Below are 21584 nucleotides of genomic sequence, written 5' to 3' on the forward strand. Positions count from 1 at the left end.
CCATAAATTTTTTTAAAATACACGACCTGTCCGGGGTGTTGATGGTTAGCTCAGAGCACTAAATTGAAGCCTAAAAGATTGGTAATGTGGCTTTAGACTTACCTGTTAAAGTCCTCTTTATATGAAGGTTATTCATAAGCAATCTATTGTGTTAAAATGACATATTTTCACCCCCATATTCAACACGCCAGTAGCCAGACCTGTTTTTGAAATGTGCCCGTGAAAGCATTTAAACCTTAATGATTCTCTAATATGAGCCTCTCCATTAAATGTGTGACTAATGTAATTTGTTCAGCATATCTAGAAGCCTGAGGAAGATGAATACATTTATCCTTTTTATAAAATTGATCTAAAAGAAAACCTACCTGAACTGAATCTGCAACAAAAGCAACAAAAGAAAATAAATCAATGAATTTGAGATTCACAAAGCCCCACTTTATCACATCAGTCACAGATAACATCTATAATGTTATAAAAGACTAATATTAGAACCAAACTGATGAATTCTAGCACCTACCAGAGGGCCTCAGGCAGTGTGTGCCTACCATGTCTTCCTGTTTGCATACACCACATGCATGTGTGTGAGGCACAGAGAGAGGAGTGTGTGTGCAGGAGGAGAAAGGATTATGAGTGGGAGCGCTGTGGGGGGTTTGCCAGCCTCTGGGGGGAGGTGAAGTGGATTTCTTCTCTCATCCATTTTTCATGGCTTTTCTCCTTTCAGATCTCCAGTCTCTGTACATACGGCTGACGGGTCGATTCTCTTTTATCTTTAAGCATCTTTTGGGGACTCTGTGTGTGTGTGTGTGTGTGTGTGTGTGTGTGTGTGTGTGTGTGTGTGTGTGTGTGTAGTGGTTGGTGTTGGGGGGGGGTGGCTTGGGTCAAGGTTGAGGCATGCTGTTTTTCATCAAGCTCTAATAGCTATCTCACCACGGTGGCGATGGAGATGATGCTCACTTGCTGATGTCTTCAGTTTTTTAATAGAAGTGGGCAGCTTCATTACCTTGGTCAGAGGAGAGTGAATTCCAAATATTCAGAGAGATCTATGATTTCTGCAGTGCAGATGGCTGCATCTCAGTGGAATATTATGGAGGCCCATCCACATGGACACATAAACAACACTATTTAATAGCAGTTTATTTCCCTTGTGAATCTATTCAAACTCATGTCTTTAAAGGGGACTTTGATTAATTAATGACCTCAGTTTTTGACCTCTAGAGTTCAGCCCTCATTGACCAAACTTGTTTCATGGTCACAGTCCTTTCCCTTGAGTGACTTAACTGGCATCACTAACTACAATATTCCTATTTAGAGAAGCAGTTCAGGTGCAGAACTTAACGGCATGCAAAATACCAGAATAATTATACTGCCTTGTCCTTTATGGTTTTCAAGGTTGTTTTTATTTTAACAAATCTTATCTATCAAGTTTTATTTATTTATTACAAACAAAGATGATTAAGCATCCACTATATGCTTACAAGCATTTTATTTAAAGCAACAAACCTGAATCAGCTACTTTTAATCTACAGTCGTTTATGCCGCTGTGCCATCATCTGTCAATTAATCACTTATTCTTTGTTTTTATCTAAATTATGTGTTTGTTTTTTGGAAAATGCTTCATCCCAGTAAAAGCCATTTTGCAGGCTATATTGTTATAGACTGTTAGCCTGTAAAGCTCAGTGAAGTTTCTCACTTCATGCCTGACATCATACTACATTAAGGTCCATTATTTGTTGGACAAAGACATGATTTTTGTAGTTTATATCTTTGGAGAATATATAATTGGAGAGATGAAACCAAGATTAACCAGAATGATGGGAAGAGTAAAGTGTGGAGAAACAACTCCAAATCCGAAGCATATCACATTCTCTGTCTAACATGGTAGAGGCAGCATTATGTCATGGGTATGTATGACTGTGGAACTGGGTCACTAGTGTTTATTGTTGGTGTGACTGCTTATAAAAGCAGTAGGATGAATTCTGAAGTATAAAGAGCTAAACTCTCTGAAGATGAAACTAAAGGCAGAATCTGAAGGTGGCTGCAGTAAAGGCCTCGCAGAGCATCTCAAGGGAGGAAACGTAGCATTTAGTGATGTCCATGGGTTCAAGACTTCGGGCAGTCATTGACTGCAAGATTTTAAAAGCAATCTTTATGTTTAAAATCATAGCAGTTTGTTTGATTCATTTTGACCCTATGAAAATACTGTGTATAGATACAGCTGTAATTTCTAAACACTTAGTGCAAAACCTTTGTTAAAAGCTCTTAAACTAAAGCTGAAAGTCTGAGCTTCAATATGCACAAATCAACTACAAGCTATATATTATCCTCCTCATGTCACCAAAACAGCCCTGGCTCGCCTGGGCACCTTGTCTTGTGGCGTCTGGCACAGAGATACTGCCAGTGTATCCTTTGGGACATGTGGGTAGCAGTGTGGTAGGATACCTTATCCTGCTCAGGGAGGCTGCTGCCATTGGGGAGTGCTTGATACCTGTCATATGAATGCCATGACCTTAGTTTTCCCTGCAGAACACAATACTTTGTCAGTATGATCAGTATTAGATTAAAGATTAAAGAAGTCATTCTCCCTTGCAAAAGTCATGCTTGCATACCTACCCACAGCACCCAAATGAAAAGAAAAAGTGTTTTAAGTAGTTTATCTGTTTACATCAGCTGAAAGAACATCTCACCCGTAGTTTAAACTTTGAAAATAGGAACGGGGAAACTACTGTGTGCGCTGCATCAAAGCTAGCAGAGGAATCCAGCTTTCCCAGCACACTTATGTTCAAAGAACATATCTCCAAATGCTTGTGAGTTCAGCCATGACACCTTGAGTGCTGTCTGCCATTCAGGCTGACACAGTGCCACCATAAGGCCTCAGATATATTATGAGATGTATAACAACAACTTAAAACTAAGCAATATTACTCAGAATTTAAAGAATCACTGCCATAACATTTTGAGACCAAAATATAAATTATCTTCTGCAGGTTGCTTTTGATATTAATTAGCTTAAAAGGCTATTAAGCAAGCTAGATTGAGCTAGCTTACGTGGCCAGTGAGGGTTAGTCATCTCTTTCTCCTTGTAGGGTCTTTATTTTATAATATAAAGCACCCTGAGGTGACTTGTTGTGGTTTGGTGCTATATAAATAAAAATAAGTTGAACTGAATCTTGGTAAGCTAATTAAATAACTCCTACATGTACCGATCAGCTACAACATTAAAATCAGGGACAAACAACATGAATAACATTGATCATACTGACATGATATTATGTTCTGCAGGGAAAACTGAGGTCATGGCATTGATATGACATGTATCAAGCACTCCCCAATGGCATATGTTATTTAATTTAAGGTATATGTAGTTCTATGACTACATATACCTTCCTGCGCTGTAGGATATTGGTTCTCATTTTTGTCCCCCACCCTCGACTCTGCTGGTAGTGTAACAGTGTAGGGGATATTCTCTTGGTACACTCTGGGTCCCTTAGGACCAACTGAGCATCATTTAAACCTCACAGCATACCTGAGTATTGCTGCTTGGCCAGTGTGTGTACATTATATACATATTATGATGGTCTGCTCAGTTTTAAAAAAAAAAAAAAAAGGCTAATACATCTTTAATGATTTGGGGCTTAAATGTCCCCTTGAAAGATATTTAATACTTTAAAAAGTTTGCCTCCCTATCTCGAGGCTAACTGCAAACTAATCTCCATGTTTACATGTGACACCTGCTGACCAGTGTCCAGTCTAACAATAGCCTATGTGACACCTGCTGACCAGAGATATCATGTGGCAAATGGAATGAATTATGGCTCATAATTTTTGTTGTTTTTTTTTTTCTTTCAGCATTGCGGAGCATTGTCAGGAGAAAACATCTAAAGAGACCGCAGTAACCTTTTCTAGACAAACAGCAGCAAAGACAACACCAAGCGTACGCTTGCCAAAGGAAACTCTCCTGAGCCTGCCTGACGGGTTAGCAGAAGAAATGAGCTCTGCAACCTTGAGGCAAAGTTTTTTTTTTCTATAGTAAACATTTAAACCATCTTATATATTCATATGAGCTCAAGCAAGTATGTCTATGTGGTACCAGCCTTGGCATGCAGGTAGCCTTTTTTAATGTTTTAAGTACTGTTAACTGCAATATGTGTAGTCTGCAGTAGCTAAAGTGGAGCTGCTATTAGAAAGGCAAAAGACTTGGACACCAAAATAATTGCATACTTGACATTTTCCATATCAAAACAACTTAATTAAGAAATCCAAATTAAAGATCCATTTTTCATACATGGCTACAAGACTTATTTTAGGTATAATTCTTGAAGCAAGAATCAGTCTGAGGTCAAAAGACTTTGTGCCTCAGTGACCTTTGTTTCCCAGTTTTTTTCCCCTTCTTTTCCTGCGTCTGAGTAAGTCATCAAGTGTGTGCAAAGGGTGCATTTCCGCTGCGATAAAAGGGCACATTTAGTCACCACTGACACCGAGGTGTACCTCTTTTATACCCTTATGTTCTGCTCCACTGATAGCACCATATGCATTTCTGTGTTCTCATGCGGAGAGCCCACATTTCAGACAGCACATGCTGGCTTGTTTGACATATTTACTCTTCAAAGAATTGGAAAGATTTCCAAACTAACTGGAAAAGCATAGTTGGGCTGCAGTAACACCGGGTGAACAGGGCAACGGTCCACGCCAGCCAACACTTGAGCACGCACACTTTTTTTGTGAATGGCTTACAAAGGAAACGCCTGTGTTAATGATGTTAACCAGTTGTGCAAGTTAATCTCATTGCATAATGTATGTCTTGATTTGCTTGTTCATATGCTTGGCAGCCCTAACTTGACCTTTTAGTTATTAGAACATTTGACAGCTCCATGAATGGCTCGGAGCTCCCTTTTATTCAGCATCTTTTCATTGAATTCAATTCAATTCAATTCAATTTTATTTATATAGCGCCAAATCACAACAAACTGTCGCCTCAAGGCGCTTTGTATTGTGGGTAAAGACCCTACAATAATACAGAGAAAACCCAACAGTCAAAACGACCCCCTATGAGCAAGCACTTGGCGACAGTGGAAAGGAAAAACTCCCTTTTAACAGGAAGAAACCTCCAGCAGAACCAGGCTCAGGGAGGGGCAGTCATCTGCCGCGACCGGTTGGGCTGAGGGGAGAGAAAGACATGCTGTGGAAGAGAGCCAGAGATTAATATCAATTAATGATTAAATGCAGAGTGGAGTATAAACAAAGTAAATAAGGTGAACGAGAAACAGTGCATTATGTGAACCCCCCAGCAGACTAGGCCTATAGCAGCATAACTAAGGGATGGTTCAGGGTCACCTGAACCAGCCCTAACTATAAGCTTTATCATAAAGGAAAGTTTTAAGCCTAATCTTAAAAATAGAGAGGGTGTCTGTCTCCCGAATCCAAGCTGGAAGCTGGTTCCACAGAAGAGGCGCCTGAAAGCTGAAGGCTCTGCCTCCCATTCTACTCTTAAGTATCCTAGGAACCACAAGTAAGCCAGCAGTCTGAGAGCGAAGTGCTCTGTTGGGGTGATATGGTACTATGAGGTCTTTGAGATAAGATGGTGCCTGATTATTCAAGACCTTGTATGTGAGGAGAAGAATTTTAAATTCTATTCTAGATTTAACAGGGAGCCAATGAAGAGAAGCCAATATGGGAGAAATATGCTCTCTCTTTCTAGTCCCTGTCAGTACTCTAGCTGCAGCATTTTGGATCAGCTGAAGGCTTTTCAGAAAGCTTTTAGGACAGCCTGATAATAATGAATTACAATAATCCAGCCTAGAAGTAATAAATGCATGAATGAGCTTTTCAGCATCACTCTGAGAAAGGATGTTTCTAATTTTAGAAATATTGCGCAAATGCAAAAAAGCGGTCCTACATATTTGTTTAATATGTGCATTGAAGGACATATCCTGGTCAAAAATGACTCCAAGATTTCTCACAGTGTTACTGGAGGCCAAAGTAATGCCATCCAGAGTAAGTATCTGGTTAGACACCATGTTTCTAAGATTTGTGGGGCCGAGAACAAGAATTTCAGTTTTATCTGAATTTAGAAGCAGGAAATTAGAGGTCATCCAGGCCTTAATATCTTTAAGACATTCCTGCAGTTTAACTAATTGATGTGTGTCATCTGGCTTCATTGATAGGTAAAGCTGAGTATCATCTGCATAACAATGAAAATTGATGCAGTGCTTTCTAATAATACTGCCTAAGGGAAGCATGTATAATGTAAATAAAATTGGTCCTAGCACAGAACCCTGTGGAACTCCATAATTAACCTTACTGTCTGAAGAAGACTCCCCATTTACATGAACAAATTGGAGTCTATGAGATAAATATGATTCAAACCACTGCAGTGCAGTACCTTTAATACCTATAGCAAGCTCTAATCTCTGTAATAGAATGTTATGGTCAACAGTATCAAAAGCTGCACTGAGGTCCAACAGGACAAGAACAGAGATGAGTCCACTGTCAGAGGCTCTAAGAAGATCATTTGTAACCTTCACTAATGCTGTTTCTGTACTGTGATGAATTCTGAAACCTGACTGAAACTCTTCAAATAAACCGTTCCTCTGCAGATGATCAGTTAGCTGTTTTACAACTACTCTTTCAAGAATCTTTGAGAGAAAAGGAAGGTTGGAGATTGGCCTATAATTAGCTAAGACAGCTGGGTCAAGTGATGGCTTTTTAAGCAGAGGTTTAATTACAGCCACCTTGAAGGTCTGTGGTACATAGCCAACTAATAAAGACTGATTGATCATTTTTTAAAATTGAAGCATCAATAATTGGAAAGACTTCTTTGAACAGTCTAGTAGGAATGGGATCTAATAAACATGTTGCTGGTTTGGAGGAAGTAACTATTGAAGTTAACTCTGAAAGATCAACTGGAGCAAAAGAGTCTAAACAAATACCAGCAGTGCTGAAAGCAGCCGAACATGAAGAATAATCTTTGAGATGGTTATGAATAATTTTTTCTCGAATGTCTAAAATTTTATTTGTAAAGAAATCCATGAAGTCACTACTAGTTAAAGTGAAAGGAATACTCGGCTCTACAGAGCTCTGACTCTTTGTCAGCCTGGCTACAGTGCTGAAAAGAAACCTGGGGTTGTTCTTATTTTCTTCAATTAATGATGAATAGTAAGATGTCCTAGCTTTACGGAGGGCTTTTTTATAGAGCAACAAACTCTTTTTCCAGGCTAAATGAGCATCTTCTAATTTAGTGAGACGCCATTCCCTCTCCAGCTTTCGGGTTATCTGCTTTAAGCTGTGCGTTTGTGAATTATACCACAGAGTCAGGCACTTCTGATTTGAAGCTTTCCTTTTCAGAGGAGCCACAGTATCCAAAGTTATACGCAGTGAGGATGTAAAACTATTGACGAGATAATCGACCTCACTGGTAAGGTAATCACCTTCGATGCTTTTCCTATTTGACTCCTTCAACATATGGAGGTACCAGAAGCAGAAACTGGCTTTAAACCATCCCAGTCTGCAAAACCTAGAGCCTTATAAATTTACCTCACCGATAAGGTCAGAACATGTGTACAAGGACTCACAAGACTGCAAAAAAAGAGCAGCAACTCATTTAGGGGCTGCTTGATATTATCTCTCTAAAGCAGAAACAGGTTGTGGGCATTCACCTACTTCCTATGGAAGACTGTTTATCACTTTGGACCATGCAGTTCCTCTTCTGCTCTTCCTCAAAGCACAGTGGCACGTTAATCCAAGGTTATGACCCAACTGCTTAGGAGTTTAGAGCAGGACATCTTGTAGTGATTTCATTTTTGTAGCTAATATATCGTAGACTCCTCCAAAAAAATGAAATGGAAAGGGAGGCGGTTGGGGTGGATGTATGAGTAAAGAAAAACTACAGAACTTTAAAACAGGAGGCCACTGCTTATTTCCTACAGTATACAACTCACTGGCCACAGATGTCCAGTATGAGAATGGGGAAGAAATATGACTTGAGTGACTTTGAATGTGATGTACTTGACACTGACTGTGTGTCTATGCCAATTTAAAAAAAACAAACAAAAAAAACAAACAATTGGTAACTGCTGATTAAAAGGACACTTTCAAAAAATAAACCATGTCAAAGTAAAAGCACTTTTTACAAGTCAAAATTTGCCCAGCGGATTATTATAAAACACAGCAGATGAGGGAGTTTAGCCAGTGTACCTTGTCAGCTGGGACTATGGCTGTAACATATGCCAAGTATGACATTTAACTCCTCAATTTATCAAGTGGATCTGCTAAACATACAAGAGAAATGTAAAAAGCTGCAGTTTAGGAGAACTGCTGTGTGTAGAGCCATACAGAAGGTTTGTATTGATTGATTGAAGGTTGATGCTATGCAAGATCTTATCTGCATACAGATGCAGAGTGTGTCAGAATTCTAGCTTTGTGTGTTCTCTAGCTGCAGTAGTAGTTATTGGAGCTGGACTTTCTTTCAAAGGGCAGGTTTTAGATCCCACCTGTGAATGGACTGCATTCAGAAAAAGAGGAGTGGTAATCCATCTGCTGTGGAAAAACACACACACACACACATACACACACATCCAGATGGTCTCTGGAGAACAGAGATGTCCCATGCATCCAGTTACAACATGAAAGCAACAGGGACACAACATAAGGACTGATGCATCCACCCTTTCCCTCCGCCCTCGCCCAAGATAGTATTGAGGATACAATTGCTGATCGTGTACATGGTGTCTGTAAGAATAGGCTTCATTAGGCAGCCACTCAGCTGCCTCAAATATCAGATTTAGCTTCTCTTGTGATCTAAGGATGGTACTATCAGGTGAAAACAATTACAAAGTGATGACCCCAAAGAGATTGCAATATTTTAATCTTTGGCAAAATGTGTCAGCTCTGTGATTTAAGTGTCTTTCAAATGACTGATCACCACATGTGCAGAATCAGACAGCATAATGAACAGAGTATATTTGGCTTACCTGCATCTGCTGGACAGTAATGTGACTAGATGAATGGGAACTCCATTAAATAGACTGTTTGCCACATGCTCCCCATGTCATCTAAGTATAGAAAAGTTGTCTCTGCATTTTTGTTTTTGTTTTTATTGGCCACTGCAGCACAGCGGCGCAGTGGTGGTTAGCACTGTCGCCTCACAGCAAGAAGGTCTCTGAGAAGTGTGGAGTTTGCATGTGTAGTTTCTCTCTGCATACTCACACTTCCTCCTACAATCTAAAGACATGTAAGTTAGGTTAACTGGTGATTAGTGAATACTTTTCTGTCTCTGCAAAGAACTGGAGACCTGTCCAGGGTATGCCCAGCTCACGCTATGATGGCTGGTATAGGCTGCCCACTCCAATCCCTGAATTGGATAAGGGGAAGAAAACTGATGGATTTTTATTGCCAAGAAGTGAACCTACACAGTTTCCAATATACTTTAATATATCACTGAAGCATATGTAAACCGCTCTATTCTGTAAATTCTATTCCAGCCATATAATTCCTGTTTAGACTCGCCCAGTGACAGCGCAAGAAGAGAAAACTGCCTACTGATGATGCAAACAGAGATGAGACACAACTCATTTGGCCTCCGTGTTTAAAGGGTCAGTCAAATAAGTACTTGCCACTGGCTCTGATGTGTGTCTACGTGTGTCTTGTGCAGGAGTTGCATTACCAGAGAAGCAAGTTCGGATGTTGGGAGGGAGCGTGACTTGTTGCAATTTTGTTCCTAAGCAAAATGCTTTTAAGAAAGCCAGAGATGGGTGGTATGTGCCAAAGAAAAGAATTTACAAATGAAAGTGATAGAGTTGCGTCTGGAAGACACATTTGATTGAAATTCATTTTTGCCTTTGTAACAATGGTCCCATAAGAAAGACAATGGTCTTCCTGTTTCCCTACACACCTCTGCTCAGCCACCTCAGATAAAATCACCTCCACAGTACAACGGCTTTTATTTCACCTCTAGCAAAATGAAAAGAAAAAAACCCCTGCTTTCATTTCAGGGAGAAACAAATCAAGATGCCCATCAAGATCAGGTTTGCAGAATTTACACTTGCTGGAGCTTATCTTTGACGAGGGACTCTTTGCATAAATGTGTCGTCTCATTTCCTGATCCACATCTAGTTGTGTCTTATCAGGATATGTTTGTTCAAGAGAGATGATGCATATCAACAGGCTCCATAAAGGCTGCTGACAGATTTATACAAGCAGGCGCAGAGAATTGCTTTATGGTAACCACAAAAAAAGCAGATTTATTACTTTACTATGGAATTGGATGAAACTGTGTGATGCAAACGTTTTATTATGGGTAACATATGAGACTCTTTGTGGTATTCATAAGCTGTTGTATCAACAAAATGTCATTATAACTGTCTTTATTTTTTTGTTTATATACTTTCTTCCCAAGAGAAAAACTTTTAATGCAGTTTTTACTACTACTAAAAAAAGTGTTTTAATTTGAGCCTGTTGAAGTTCAACTTGAGCTTCTGAATAAGGAAGAAGGGTGATTTAAGTGACTTTGGTGCCAGATGGGCTGGTCTGATTTACTGGGATTTCCCCACACAACCATCTTTAAGGTTTACCAAGAATGTTCAGAAAAAGAGAAAATATTTGGTGAGTTCTCTGGGTAAGAATATCTTATTGATGCCAGAGATCAGAGAAGAATGGACAGACTGATTCAAGCTGATAGGAACGCAACCATAACTCAGATATATCCCATCCCTTTATGACCACAGTATACCCCTCTAAGGTAGGAATTAAGGTAGTTCTGATGGCAAAATGGAGTCCAACCCAGTACTAGCACAGTGTAACTAGTAAAGTGTCCAGTTAGTGACCAGCTCATTGTACAGGCCTGAGAATGGTAATCATTGTCTGATCTACTTTTTGAAAAGGAAATAAAGTGAACAAACAAAGGCACGGGTGTCAGTAGCATAATACACCTTTCCATTGAAATCTTAATTTTTCCCATTGAAATCCTAATTTTTTCCATTGAAATCCTAATTTTTTCCAGCCACTAGGCTGTTCTTTTCCTTTGAGATGCCAATAAATAAAATCATCTTCATCCCCCCGTTGACCTTGAATTGGATAACCGGAAAAAAAAATGGATAGCTGGATAGATAAAATACTCGCAGCACAAAAGGACACTTTGGGCATCAAACCCATTTTTATTTCAATTTAATGCTGTTTAATCCAACACAGTGCACATGCAAAGTATCATATTTAAATATATCCTGTATGTTTGTACCAAGTGTCATGTTTTGAAAGTTAAATATTTTAACATTTAGGTAATAAATTAACAAAATCAAAACATTACTAAAAACACTGCCCACAATGAGATTACACTTTTAATAAAGCATAAAATACATGATAAATTCATAAATATGCAATGTTCATATCTGTACCTTTTTCTGAAAATATTTTCTTAAAAACACAAATTCAGTTTAAGACACCAGAAAGAAAAAAAAGAAGAAAATTCACAACTGGACAAATTTCTTTATATCTTTACCATAAGAAAAATCTCACTTAAAGGTATTATGTGTAGGATTTTCACTGCCTCACAGAACATGTGCTACAATATAAAGTCACTATGAGCTGCTTCATTGCCTCTGTTGCTTCTGAATATTCAGCTACCAGTCTGCTAATTAAGAAGCAACAGTGACCGACTCCTGGACTTAATCCTTTTCCAGGATTCATGAGCAAAAACTAGAATCTCTGAATGTTTATGTGCAGAGGTAATGTCTGAACTGTAACATCGTTATAATTTAAAAGTACTACACCTTCTTCACTTACACAATACTACACATAGCACCTTTAAAGTTATTTTCACCTTAAACTGCTGTTCAGATCATCGAAAATACAGTAAGAAACTGTCAAACAGTGCACAAACCATTAACAAAAGAAAACAAAAAAACAATCACAGTTGAAGAAGCAATTACAGCATAGCCATGGGGGGTACATCTATAAAATTCTGGTACTGATGAATGAAATATTCTGTGACAGGGAACCACTGGGTTTCCACATTTCTGATCTGTTTCTGAGAATTTCAACATCTTAGACTCAAACAAATGGACACAAAATACCTTTGTTGTGTGCCTGAGTGATGGAGGTAGAAATGCTGGGCTAATGGTTGAAATCCAGCATAGGCAAGAATGGAATACTCAGTCATTTACTTACCTTAAATATGAGTTTTACTGTATATTAAATACAAGTAGCATATGGCTTACCTGTAGCACAGTCTGCAACCTCACTCTAAACTGTCAAAAGTGCATCTAGATTTGTCGTAGAGGGGCAGGTTAGGCTTGTTGCACTGGTAGACCTAAAGGGACAGTTAACGGATGAAACGTGCTTATTTGCTTTCCTGACACCGTGATGCCTGCACAGTGAAGTTGAGCTGCAGCCAGCAGTTATCAGCAAGCCAAAGCTAACAGAGTGTCTACACAGAAAGCACAATGCGACCAGTACATCTAGCAGAGCAGCGGTAGCAGCAAATGCTCCGTCTGTGTGGCGTTCAGGTACCGTGTTTGAAGGTGCTGGAGCCAAAGCTGCAATGAAAAACTGACTTGAATAACATAGAAGCCTACTGTTCAGTAACATGTGCTTGAACGGGACAACTAAAAAGGCATGGCTGAAATGCCTTCTGTGAAAATACAGCAAAACAGCTAAAGTCTGCACACGATAACCTGTTCATTATAAAGAAGTGTGAATAAAACATTTCACAGTTTGGGAGGGAAAATATATTCTCGTATTCTGGTGTTTCCTGCTCATGGCTCTGTTTTGTAGCGGTTACCACATTTGTCATGAAAAATCTGTGGTTTGAGAGCAGGATAAGACACAAAACCAACCTCAGGGGGTCACTAGTGCTGGTCCCAAGCCTGGACAAATAGGAGGTTTGTGTCAGGAAGAGTATCTGGTGTAAAAATCTGTGGTAAATCATCATGCAGATCCATCCACTGCGGCCTCCACAGGAAAAATAAAGGAGCAGCTGAAATTCTTAATTCTCATATTTCTTGTTCAGTACTGCTACCCCAGCCAATCACAGCAGACTCCAGGCAGTTATTGGTCCCTTTTAAAAAGCTGTCATAATTTTTGTAAAGAGTAATTAGATTCACAGTAATTAGATAGGATTATCTGCAGATTTTGTTACCTTTACACAGAACCAACCTACTGCAGATGTTTCCCTCTGTTTCTAGTCTTTATCCCTGTAACTTCAGACTAACTGCTCACATGTGACATCTTTTAATTTCTGCAAAAAGGATTCATAAGCAAAATGTGAAATTTTTCCTTTAAGTTCTCCAAGAGCAATGGTAGTCACCAGTGTTCCTCCAACAGAAAAAGACCTCAAAGACTGGCTTCACACTCAAAAGATTTATATTTAACACAGAAACACACAAATGTTTCTAACTAAATATTATACAAAAGCTGCCAGCCACATTTCTTTAGCTTATAAAAATCAATGAAAAAATCCTAAGTATAAAATTAATGTCAGGCCTGATAACACAGAATACCTGACGAGTTTTGACTCCACAGGCTAAACAAAACTAAAATAACTCAAATACAGGCTGAAGCTGGCCAAACCAGCTGAACCTGAGGTGCTGCCACTCTTTTTGTGCTTCTTTTGGCAACTGAATTCTCTGCAACAATCAATCACATCACTAGACATCAGATGATCCTTCCCGCTCTGCAGCTGCTATTCACTCGCATGTCAGTCAGTCAGAGTGCAGCTACAAATGCTAAGCAATGTTCACTAAATACTCTTGACAACTTGAAGGGAAAGTGTTAGGAAATAACCACCTGATTACACTGGTTTGACAAGAGAAAATCAATTTCAGCCTAAAGAGAAGTTGCTGTGCAGCTCTTCACATTTGACAGGCACATTAAAGTTACAGACTGGCCTTAAAAAAGTTCAAATGGCTTTTATGTTGAGCCACAACAGAAACAAACACCGATCAAACATATTTCTAAAAATATTTTTTTCTTCCAGCCTTGAATGCTCGTGGCTAACCCCTTTAAAATGTGGGCATTTTCACAAGGAAATTTTAGACACAAGTGTGATAGTTCTATTATGCTCCACAATACTAGACAAAAAGAAGACCATGGAAAACTGTGAGCACCATTGGAAATCTTCCAGTGAGGTTCTCCAGTAAACCAAACCCAGCAAGTGTTGAGATCCACTTAGATCTTAAAAAATAAGGACTGAATGATTGTCATTTGGGAGGAAAATGGAGGTGAGGTGGTAAGCAACTTCTGAAAGCTAACAGCATTTTAAGATGTTAGGTTAGCTGGTTATCATGTAAAGTTAGCAAAAAAAAGAAAAGTGAAAAACAATATACACTACATGGCCAAAAAAAATGTTTGTTTTTTGTGGGGGTTTTTCGAACATGGGCCTCTGCATTGACCTTAGGGTTATGGGTTACCTGTTCAACCTAGTGTGCTAAACTGGATTTAACTAAGTAAATAGGTAAGAGCCTTCCACTGGATAATTACTGCAGTGAATCATATCTTTTGGTTGAAAACAGGTTATTTAACACTAACTGATGCATTGAGTACGGTACGTTCTCATTGTTAAACAACCATGCTTGAAGACATTTCCCACGGTCATGGAAAAGATATTACTGCATTTCAGAAAGGTCAATTTATTGGCCTGCATCAAGCAAAGAAAACAACTAAGGACAGTGGTGAAACTAATAAAAGTGTAAGGCTTAAGGCTGTGTAGTAAGAGTGTTTCCACATGCACAGTGCAAAGAGAACTCAAAGAATTGAGAACTCAATGGAAGCTGTGTAGCCTTAAGAAAACTGGCAACTGGCTTAAAAAAAGGTTTAAATTTACTAAGGAGAAGGAAGATTGGACTCTGGAGCAATGGAGAAAGGTCATGTGAACCGATGAGTTCAGAATGAACCTGTTCCACAGTGATGGGAACATCAGGGTAAGAACAGGCAGATGACGTACCCACTATACAAGCCTGTGGGGGCAGGGTTGTACGACAGGTTGCTTCATTTGGTCAAATTGGTCAGGCTGAGGTTCAGCAACATTATGTGCCCAAAAAATTAGGTTAGCTGACCACCTGAAGATACTGAACAACCAGGTTTTTCAATCAATGGATTTTTTTTTTTCTTCAATGATGGCTTGGGCATATTCCAAGGTGACAATGCCAGGATTCATTGGGTTCAAATTGTGAAAGAGTGGTTCAGAGAGCATGAGGCATAATTTTTAGGGCAGACTGGCCACCATGTACATCCCCAAGACTCTTTGCTGGAGAAGACTTTACATAGCGGTCTGACTCGCCCACCATCAATATACCATCTTGGTGAAATACTAACACAACTATGGATGGAAATAAATGTTGTGACATTGCATCAGCTAACAGAAAGAATGCCATGGCAAAAGCATGCGGTCATCAAAGCCAAATATTAGAATGTGTGACTTTTTTTTTTGGCCAAGCAGTGTACAGAAGCCCTGTTAGGGATACAAACATGTGTCACTAATGAGTCATGTCATGGTTTTCCAAAGGTGCTTTCCACATTTTTCCAAAGTGTCCCAATATCAAACTCACTCAACTAAATTCACTTGATAGAGAAGAAGTGACTTGATTTAGCACATCTTTCAAGCAGTTTGAGCAAACTCTACTCTATAATCCTACATCAAGGAACGACCCATGTTTGATGAAGGACAAAGGAGCTCAACGAATGATAATTATGGCTTTAGGATTATGCATATTTTTCTAAGCTATTTGGGTGAAAGCTGCTCCCTAAATGTTCGAGTCAGTGTGTGAAATCAAACAATCTCTGATTTTGTTAATTTGCACAGGTGACAGAATTTCAGGTGGCACCATGAGATGCATTTAAGGATACACCTAAAAGTGATGCTTCTCTCCCTGCTGAATCTCTCAGCCGGGAGAAGAGCACAGCAAATGTAGACATAAACTTGATGAACCAATTAGAGAAATGAATGAGAAGCATAAGGTTTTATGGGTAAAGGAAAACTAATGTTGACTTTTGATTGTCAGCAGTTCTTCATGCTTGAAAAGCATAAAAGAAAAATAAATAATGCTCGACTGATTGTTCATATGAACCTATTCACACACACACCTAGCTGTTACACCATGCTTAAGCTAATGCAGTGTAATATAACAGTCCTAAAAAAAAATCCTCCCTTCATGAATGCTAATGCTATTCTTTCAGAGGAGCATTGATTTTGGACAATGTTGTCTGTAATAAATAAAGACAGACCAACAGAAACGTGGCTCAATATATTTACTGAAATTCCTGTTACATTAGCCTGCATTACTTTAAGCTTGGCCTCAGTAACTGGTGAACTGTAAATTGCACTATGATGGCATATTTATGATTTTACTTCAAGTGTTTATTAGCAGAAACAACGACCTAATAATGGTACTTTTTCACTGTGTTTCTGAGGTTAACAAAACAAGTCTTCAGGTGCACCAAAAGAACTTCAGCTTTATTAGTGGCTCTTTCAAAGTCTGCCAGTGTAGTACTCTTATTATCTAACTGTCTTAATATAATTAATACAATGAAATGTCTTACTTGAAATGAGAACTTTTTTTTAAAGACAGCATTGACTTTGCTTTAGTTTTTGCATATATATATTTTAAACAAAACTACAAGGTGGGGTGGTTCTCTTCCGCACATATCAAACAATAAATGATGTACCAGCCCTTTTTGAGTGAAGAAAAATACTAACATATTGTAGTATTAGTTATAACTTTCTTGCCTAGTTACTGAAGCTGAAAGTGATTTTTTTGAAATGTGATACTATAGTAACATACATGCTGGTCATCGTCACATTCAGAGATCCACTCTGAATAATTAAAAATTGGACTATTTGGACCTGAGATTTTAAGAAACTGCTGTTGAGATTCACTTTGTGAAATTAGAGCTGCGTCTCATTTTCAGATACTTATGAGAGTACACTTTCATGTAGTACACTGCGTACCTACTTGCACAGGGTGTGACTTTAGACAGGTCGTTTCAACTTGAACATGGCAAGCTATTCACTCAGAGAACTACGACTGTTGCACTAGCTGCAGCATTTAGTAGTTACAAACCTCTGACATAAAACTAATTTTGTCTACATTGAAGACAAGCCAAACAATGCCACAAGACATGAAGAGCCAGTGCCTGAAAAAATATGTTAGATATGCTAGCTAGCTCATAACAAACAGTGTCAGATGACAACCTACATCTTGCTTCTACTGGCTGAAAATTGTTCAGTGGCTTTTCCCTTTATTGAACAACCATTAAAGCCCTAGTCACACAAGCCAAGAAACTGGTTGGCAACTGCTTGGCAACCACTGAGCACTAGGGAAAAATGAGCATTCCCCAACTGGTTGTCAGTGGTTGTTGCAGGTTGCTGGCTGTCACTGTGAAATCAATTGCTAAAGCCCCATTCACACCACCCTAAAAAACTGTCAGTAACCCAGTGGTAATTACTGGTTGATAGGGAAAAATGTGTATTCCCTGACCAGTAGATGAGTGGTTGGGGAACGTTGCAGTTAGTTACTACGTGAAATCAATCACAAAGAGGTATACGGTGAATTACAATTGCTTTGGTCACTAACTGCATGCTACGTGGTACTGAAACTGTGAAGAGTCCGATGCAAACAGGAAACAGAGACTGTTGGTCTTCAAAATAAAAGTTGTTTTTTAAAACATGTTTGTGTCAATGGAAAGGTACAACTTTTACTTTGAAGGGGAACATTCTCCATTTACAATCTGTAAATCAACTTTTTCCAAGTTTCACTAATGCAAAATCTTTTGTTTTCCATGTTTTGTTTTCAAATCTTTGTTTTCCATGCAAATTATGGACGACCGCAGCAATCTGCTAGTGACCAAAGCAATCACAACACATTTTTCTCCAGGTTGCCAGGGGGTCATTGACCAGGTTCTAGGCCTGTGTGACTAAGGCCTAAGGGTGTGAACTGTAAAGCGTTCTACCCTCAAGTTTTTAACTGTTACAATTACATCATGCAGGTACCCATTCTGAATTGAATGTAGCTGTACTTGTTAATATTAGTGCACTCAAAATAGCTAGTGTAAGTACAGAAGTACACAATAAGAGACAGTGCAGCTTTTTGTGTTAATGGTTTTCTACATGGGAATTTGCAAATGAATTATAAAAAATAAATTAATTAAAAAAAAATCAGTATTTCAGATGGGATAAATCCTTTTTCTGAACATTCCTCTAATTAATGTTTATTTGATTTATGGGTTCACAATATAACTTTGATGTTGTGTGCATAAAAATAACTGCATACAAATCAAAAAAAATAGATGCTGTAACCTTTTTTAAAGCATTTCCCCAAATTTATTCATCTGAATTCCTCCAAGTTTTTTGAATTCCTCCAAAACTTAAAAAAAAAAAAAAAAAAAAAGAAACAAAACAAAAAACAAGAAACAATCCTCTGTCTGAGACCTCACTGATGTCACTGATGTGTTACAGGCTTGGAACAGCCATCTCTGAAGACGTCATAAAAAGTGGATTTAAGTGTCTCCAACTAAGAATAGTCTGCTTTTAATCAGGACTGTGCTTCAGCGCAATTAAATTAATTCAAATGAGGCCCTCTGTGCAGAGGCAGGTGTTTGCTAACTAGTTTGACTTCATGAAGAATTTCATGAAAAGGGTGAAAGCTGATTTTAATGATACTGAGTGATTGTTTAGCCTGGAGTACTTAGGTAAGTATTGCTTGAAGGCTGTGATTCAGAACTTAAATGGGGAATGCCTGAATACCCCAATCATTACAAGGCCCCATAATTAACTAGTATAGTTTTTGCATTACTGGATCATGGATTAAAGAAATACTCCACTGCTTTGTTTTTTTTTTAATTTTATTTTTAATAAGATCATCTATGTACCTTTACATTGTAAATGGTGCAAAAAAGTAGCCATTGTATACGTGCTTTGTATAGTCAGAGTCTTAAAACTTGTTCAGAAAAGGAAATATTTTTTCAGGAGCATGATTCCAGTGGAAATGTTGGCAAACTAAAGCTAACCAGCGGCATGCTGGTGTTTAGTATCATGGCTCAATACCGCATTTATTGTAGGAGAGATGACAAAGAGGAATGTTTTTGACTTTCAAGTGTTCCCATGATCAAAATGATTGTGTACAGAGTCAGATGTGTGAAAATGAAAATACTGTGCAATGACAAAATATAATTTTGAAACTGGTTTTAATTAAATTGAACAACGGTGTTCAGCGGCCTCCATATTTGTCTAGTTTTCAGGTATTTCCACAGTCATAGAAAATACAATATTGTGACAGTATTATGAAGCTTTGAATTCTCAGCCAAATTGATTTTAAAGATAGTGGCTATCTATCATATGTAGATAATATTAAAAATCCACATTAAAAAAAAAAAAAAAACTCAGTGGAGCATTCCTTTAATTAAGGGCAGGCAAATTAAATATGATATGGAGCCACTGATAACAAATGGCACAGTAAATGAAATGATTCACGTATAAAAAGAAGAGAAAAAAGTGCCAGTGACAACCAGCTATGGCAAATTTGTATATAGGAAAAACACTATGACCACATAAAAAAATAAAAAAAAAAAAAAAAGCAAATAGGACAAACTTTAAAGATACCAGTTGGCAACAAGACAAGGGGCCCACCCTTCATCATGTACCAATAAGCAAAAAGGCAATAGAGGATGAAGAGATATAAGGGGAGGAGTGAGTGTGCTGGGCCAGTGTTTGATTTAATCTGGAATAAATGGTAGAAAGAGGGCTTATTTTAATACTAGTTACACATTGGTGGAGATCTTGTACTTAGGAGACATGTTATTATGGAACCAGATGAAACTAAAAATGACCCCCATGGTTTTGGGTATACGCTCGTCGTAGGCAAACGTCATGGCCTCGTGCAGAGGTACTTTGACCACCTCGATAAGCTCTCCCTCCCGCGGCTCACCTCCACCTGGGCTGACACAGTTGTCGTCAGACACCTCGGCATAAAACATGGTTTGCTTGGCACCCGTTACACCTACACCCGACCTGGAGGGGGGGACAAAAAAATATATGAAATATATTTCCAATCTTCCTTCATTTGTTACCAACACAATACTCTTAGAGCCCAAAACACAGAACTAAACATAAACACATATGACTGCTGTAAAGCTCTGTCTTTACGTTGTTTGTAATAAACAACGTACTGTGCAAAAACACAAATTTCTTTACCATATCAACAAAATATTACATCTCTGCTGCAGGCAGCAGTGCCCTCAGGATGCCTGCTATTAGCAGAAAGTTTCAGTGCATTGAGTGCTTCTGTCAAAAACACCCTCATAGGTGTTATGAGGGTTAAGATGATCCCTGTGTGTATAATGGAAGCAGCCCACACACAACAATGATTGTAGACAACACCAACACAGCTCGAGGAGGTGTGCAAGTCATATCAAAAGCATCCTTATGAGAGTCATCACTCAAAGCTGTCCAGCTGCTGCCGTCTAATGTGGGACTGCTCGTCTCCTGGGTCTTTTCACTGCTGTTTCAAGCTCTAGTCAGCTAATAATACGTTGACAAAGATGGATGACTTGCCTGATGCCTCTTTTAAGGTCACTTACATAAAATGTGCACTTTTAGTTTATAATTTCAGAACTTCCTCCAAAAAAACTGTCTCACTCCCATTATTAAGCAATCTTATTACTTACATTAGCACTGAACAACTTGAATTTTTAATGTTTGTTTTCATCTTTATTTGAGGCAGAGCTTTATTTAAGAGCAAGAGTCTCATATCAGAAACTGGATTAACAATTTAATTTAACCAACTCAATAAAGGAAAAACTCTGTATACTTAAAAGTGACACAGTTTACACCCACACCCAGCATTTCTTTATTTTTTGGGACTGTAAAACTGTAAAGCAGATTTAAAGTTGCATTAATTTTTTTTTATGTAGCACTATATCTTTACATCTTTATACTTAAAAGAGAAACCAGCTAAAGAGCAACAAATCACAGCAAATATCATTCATATACAGAGAAAAAAAAAAGATCTAACTTACAGTCCGACTGACTTTTTAAGACCCATTAATGCAGATATTTGGTGATTAAAAAGATCTATTTAGATACAACAAACATAAACAGATTACCCTAAATGCTACAGAATGCCTTCTGCTGAACAACCTATGCAACATCAGCACTCATAGAGCATGGCTGAAGGGTGTTTCTCCTGTCTCTTCTTTTTTAAATTTTCAATTGTTGTCTGTTATAAAAGCCAATACTGATATATTGGCAAATATGAAATATTGGCTGATATATCGGCCCTACCGATATATGATTTGGGATATAATCTAACCTGTCACAACCCATAGCTAGTGGAAAAAAGAGGAGGGATATTTTCGATGTAAATCTGTATGAGGACATACAAATCAACATATATCATGCTAACAACCACAGCTTTCAGAGTCTAATGTCTGTCCATTAGGTGAAAAAGTAAAAAGGAGATAAATTTAAAATATTTGCCCAGTTCTATAATCTTCTTACTTCCCAGTGCTCAGCATAAGGGCTTGTAATTTGCCAGCAGACCACCACACAGGAAAACAGCATAACTATTCTTATCCATAGAAGACCACTTGTATTTACTTATTTA

The 21584-nt window shown here is 38.4% G+C and overlaps 1 protein-coding gene across 2 annotated transcripts in view; it reads right to left on the minus strand.

Moving 5' to 3' along the window:
• Positions 1 to 11147: 11147 nt before the first annotated feature.
• The window catches only part of nudt14 (nudix (nucleoside diphosphate linked moiety X)-type motif 14), a 32580-nt gene continuing 22143 nt past the window's right edge, over positions 11148 to 21584 (minus strand). The window contains exons 5-6 of one of the 2 annotated variants that reach the window (XM_030721526.1): positions 19908 to 19990; positions 11148 to 12524 (exon numbers count right to left, since the gene is read on the minus strand). In XM_030721526.1, the coding sequence (XP_030577386.1) occupies positions 12232 to 12524; positions 19908 to 19990 (376 nt within the window). In that variant the 3' untranslated portion in view covers positions 11148 to 12231. Of the gene's footprint in view, positions 12525 to 18416; positions 19991 to 21584 lie in introns of those variants that run through there. The other variant, XM_030721527.1, reaches the window with a different exon arrangement.

Source organism: Archocentrus centrarchus, chromosome 24 (genome assembly GCF_007364275.1).
Source record: "Archocentrus centrarchus isolate MPI-CPG fArcCen1 chromosome 24, fArcCen1, whole genome shotgun sequence".
Lineage (NCBI taxonomy): Eukaryota > Metazoa > Chordata > Actinopteri > Cichliformes > Cichlidae > Archocentrus > Archocentrus centrarchus.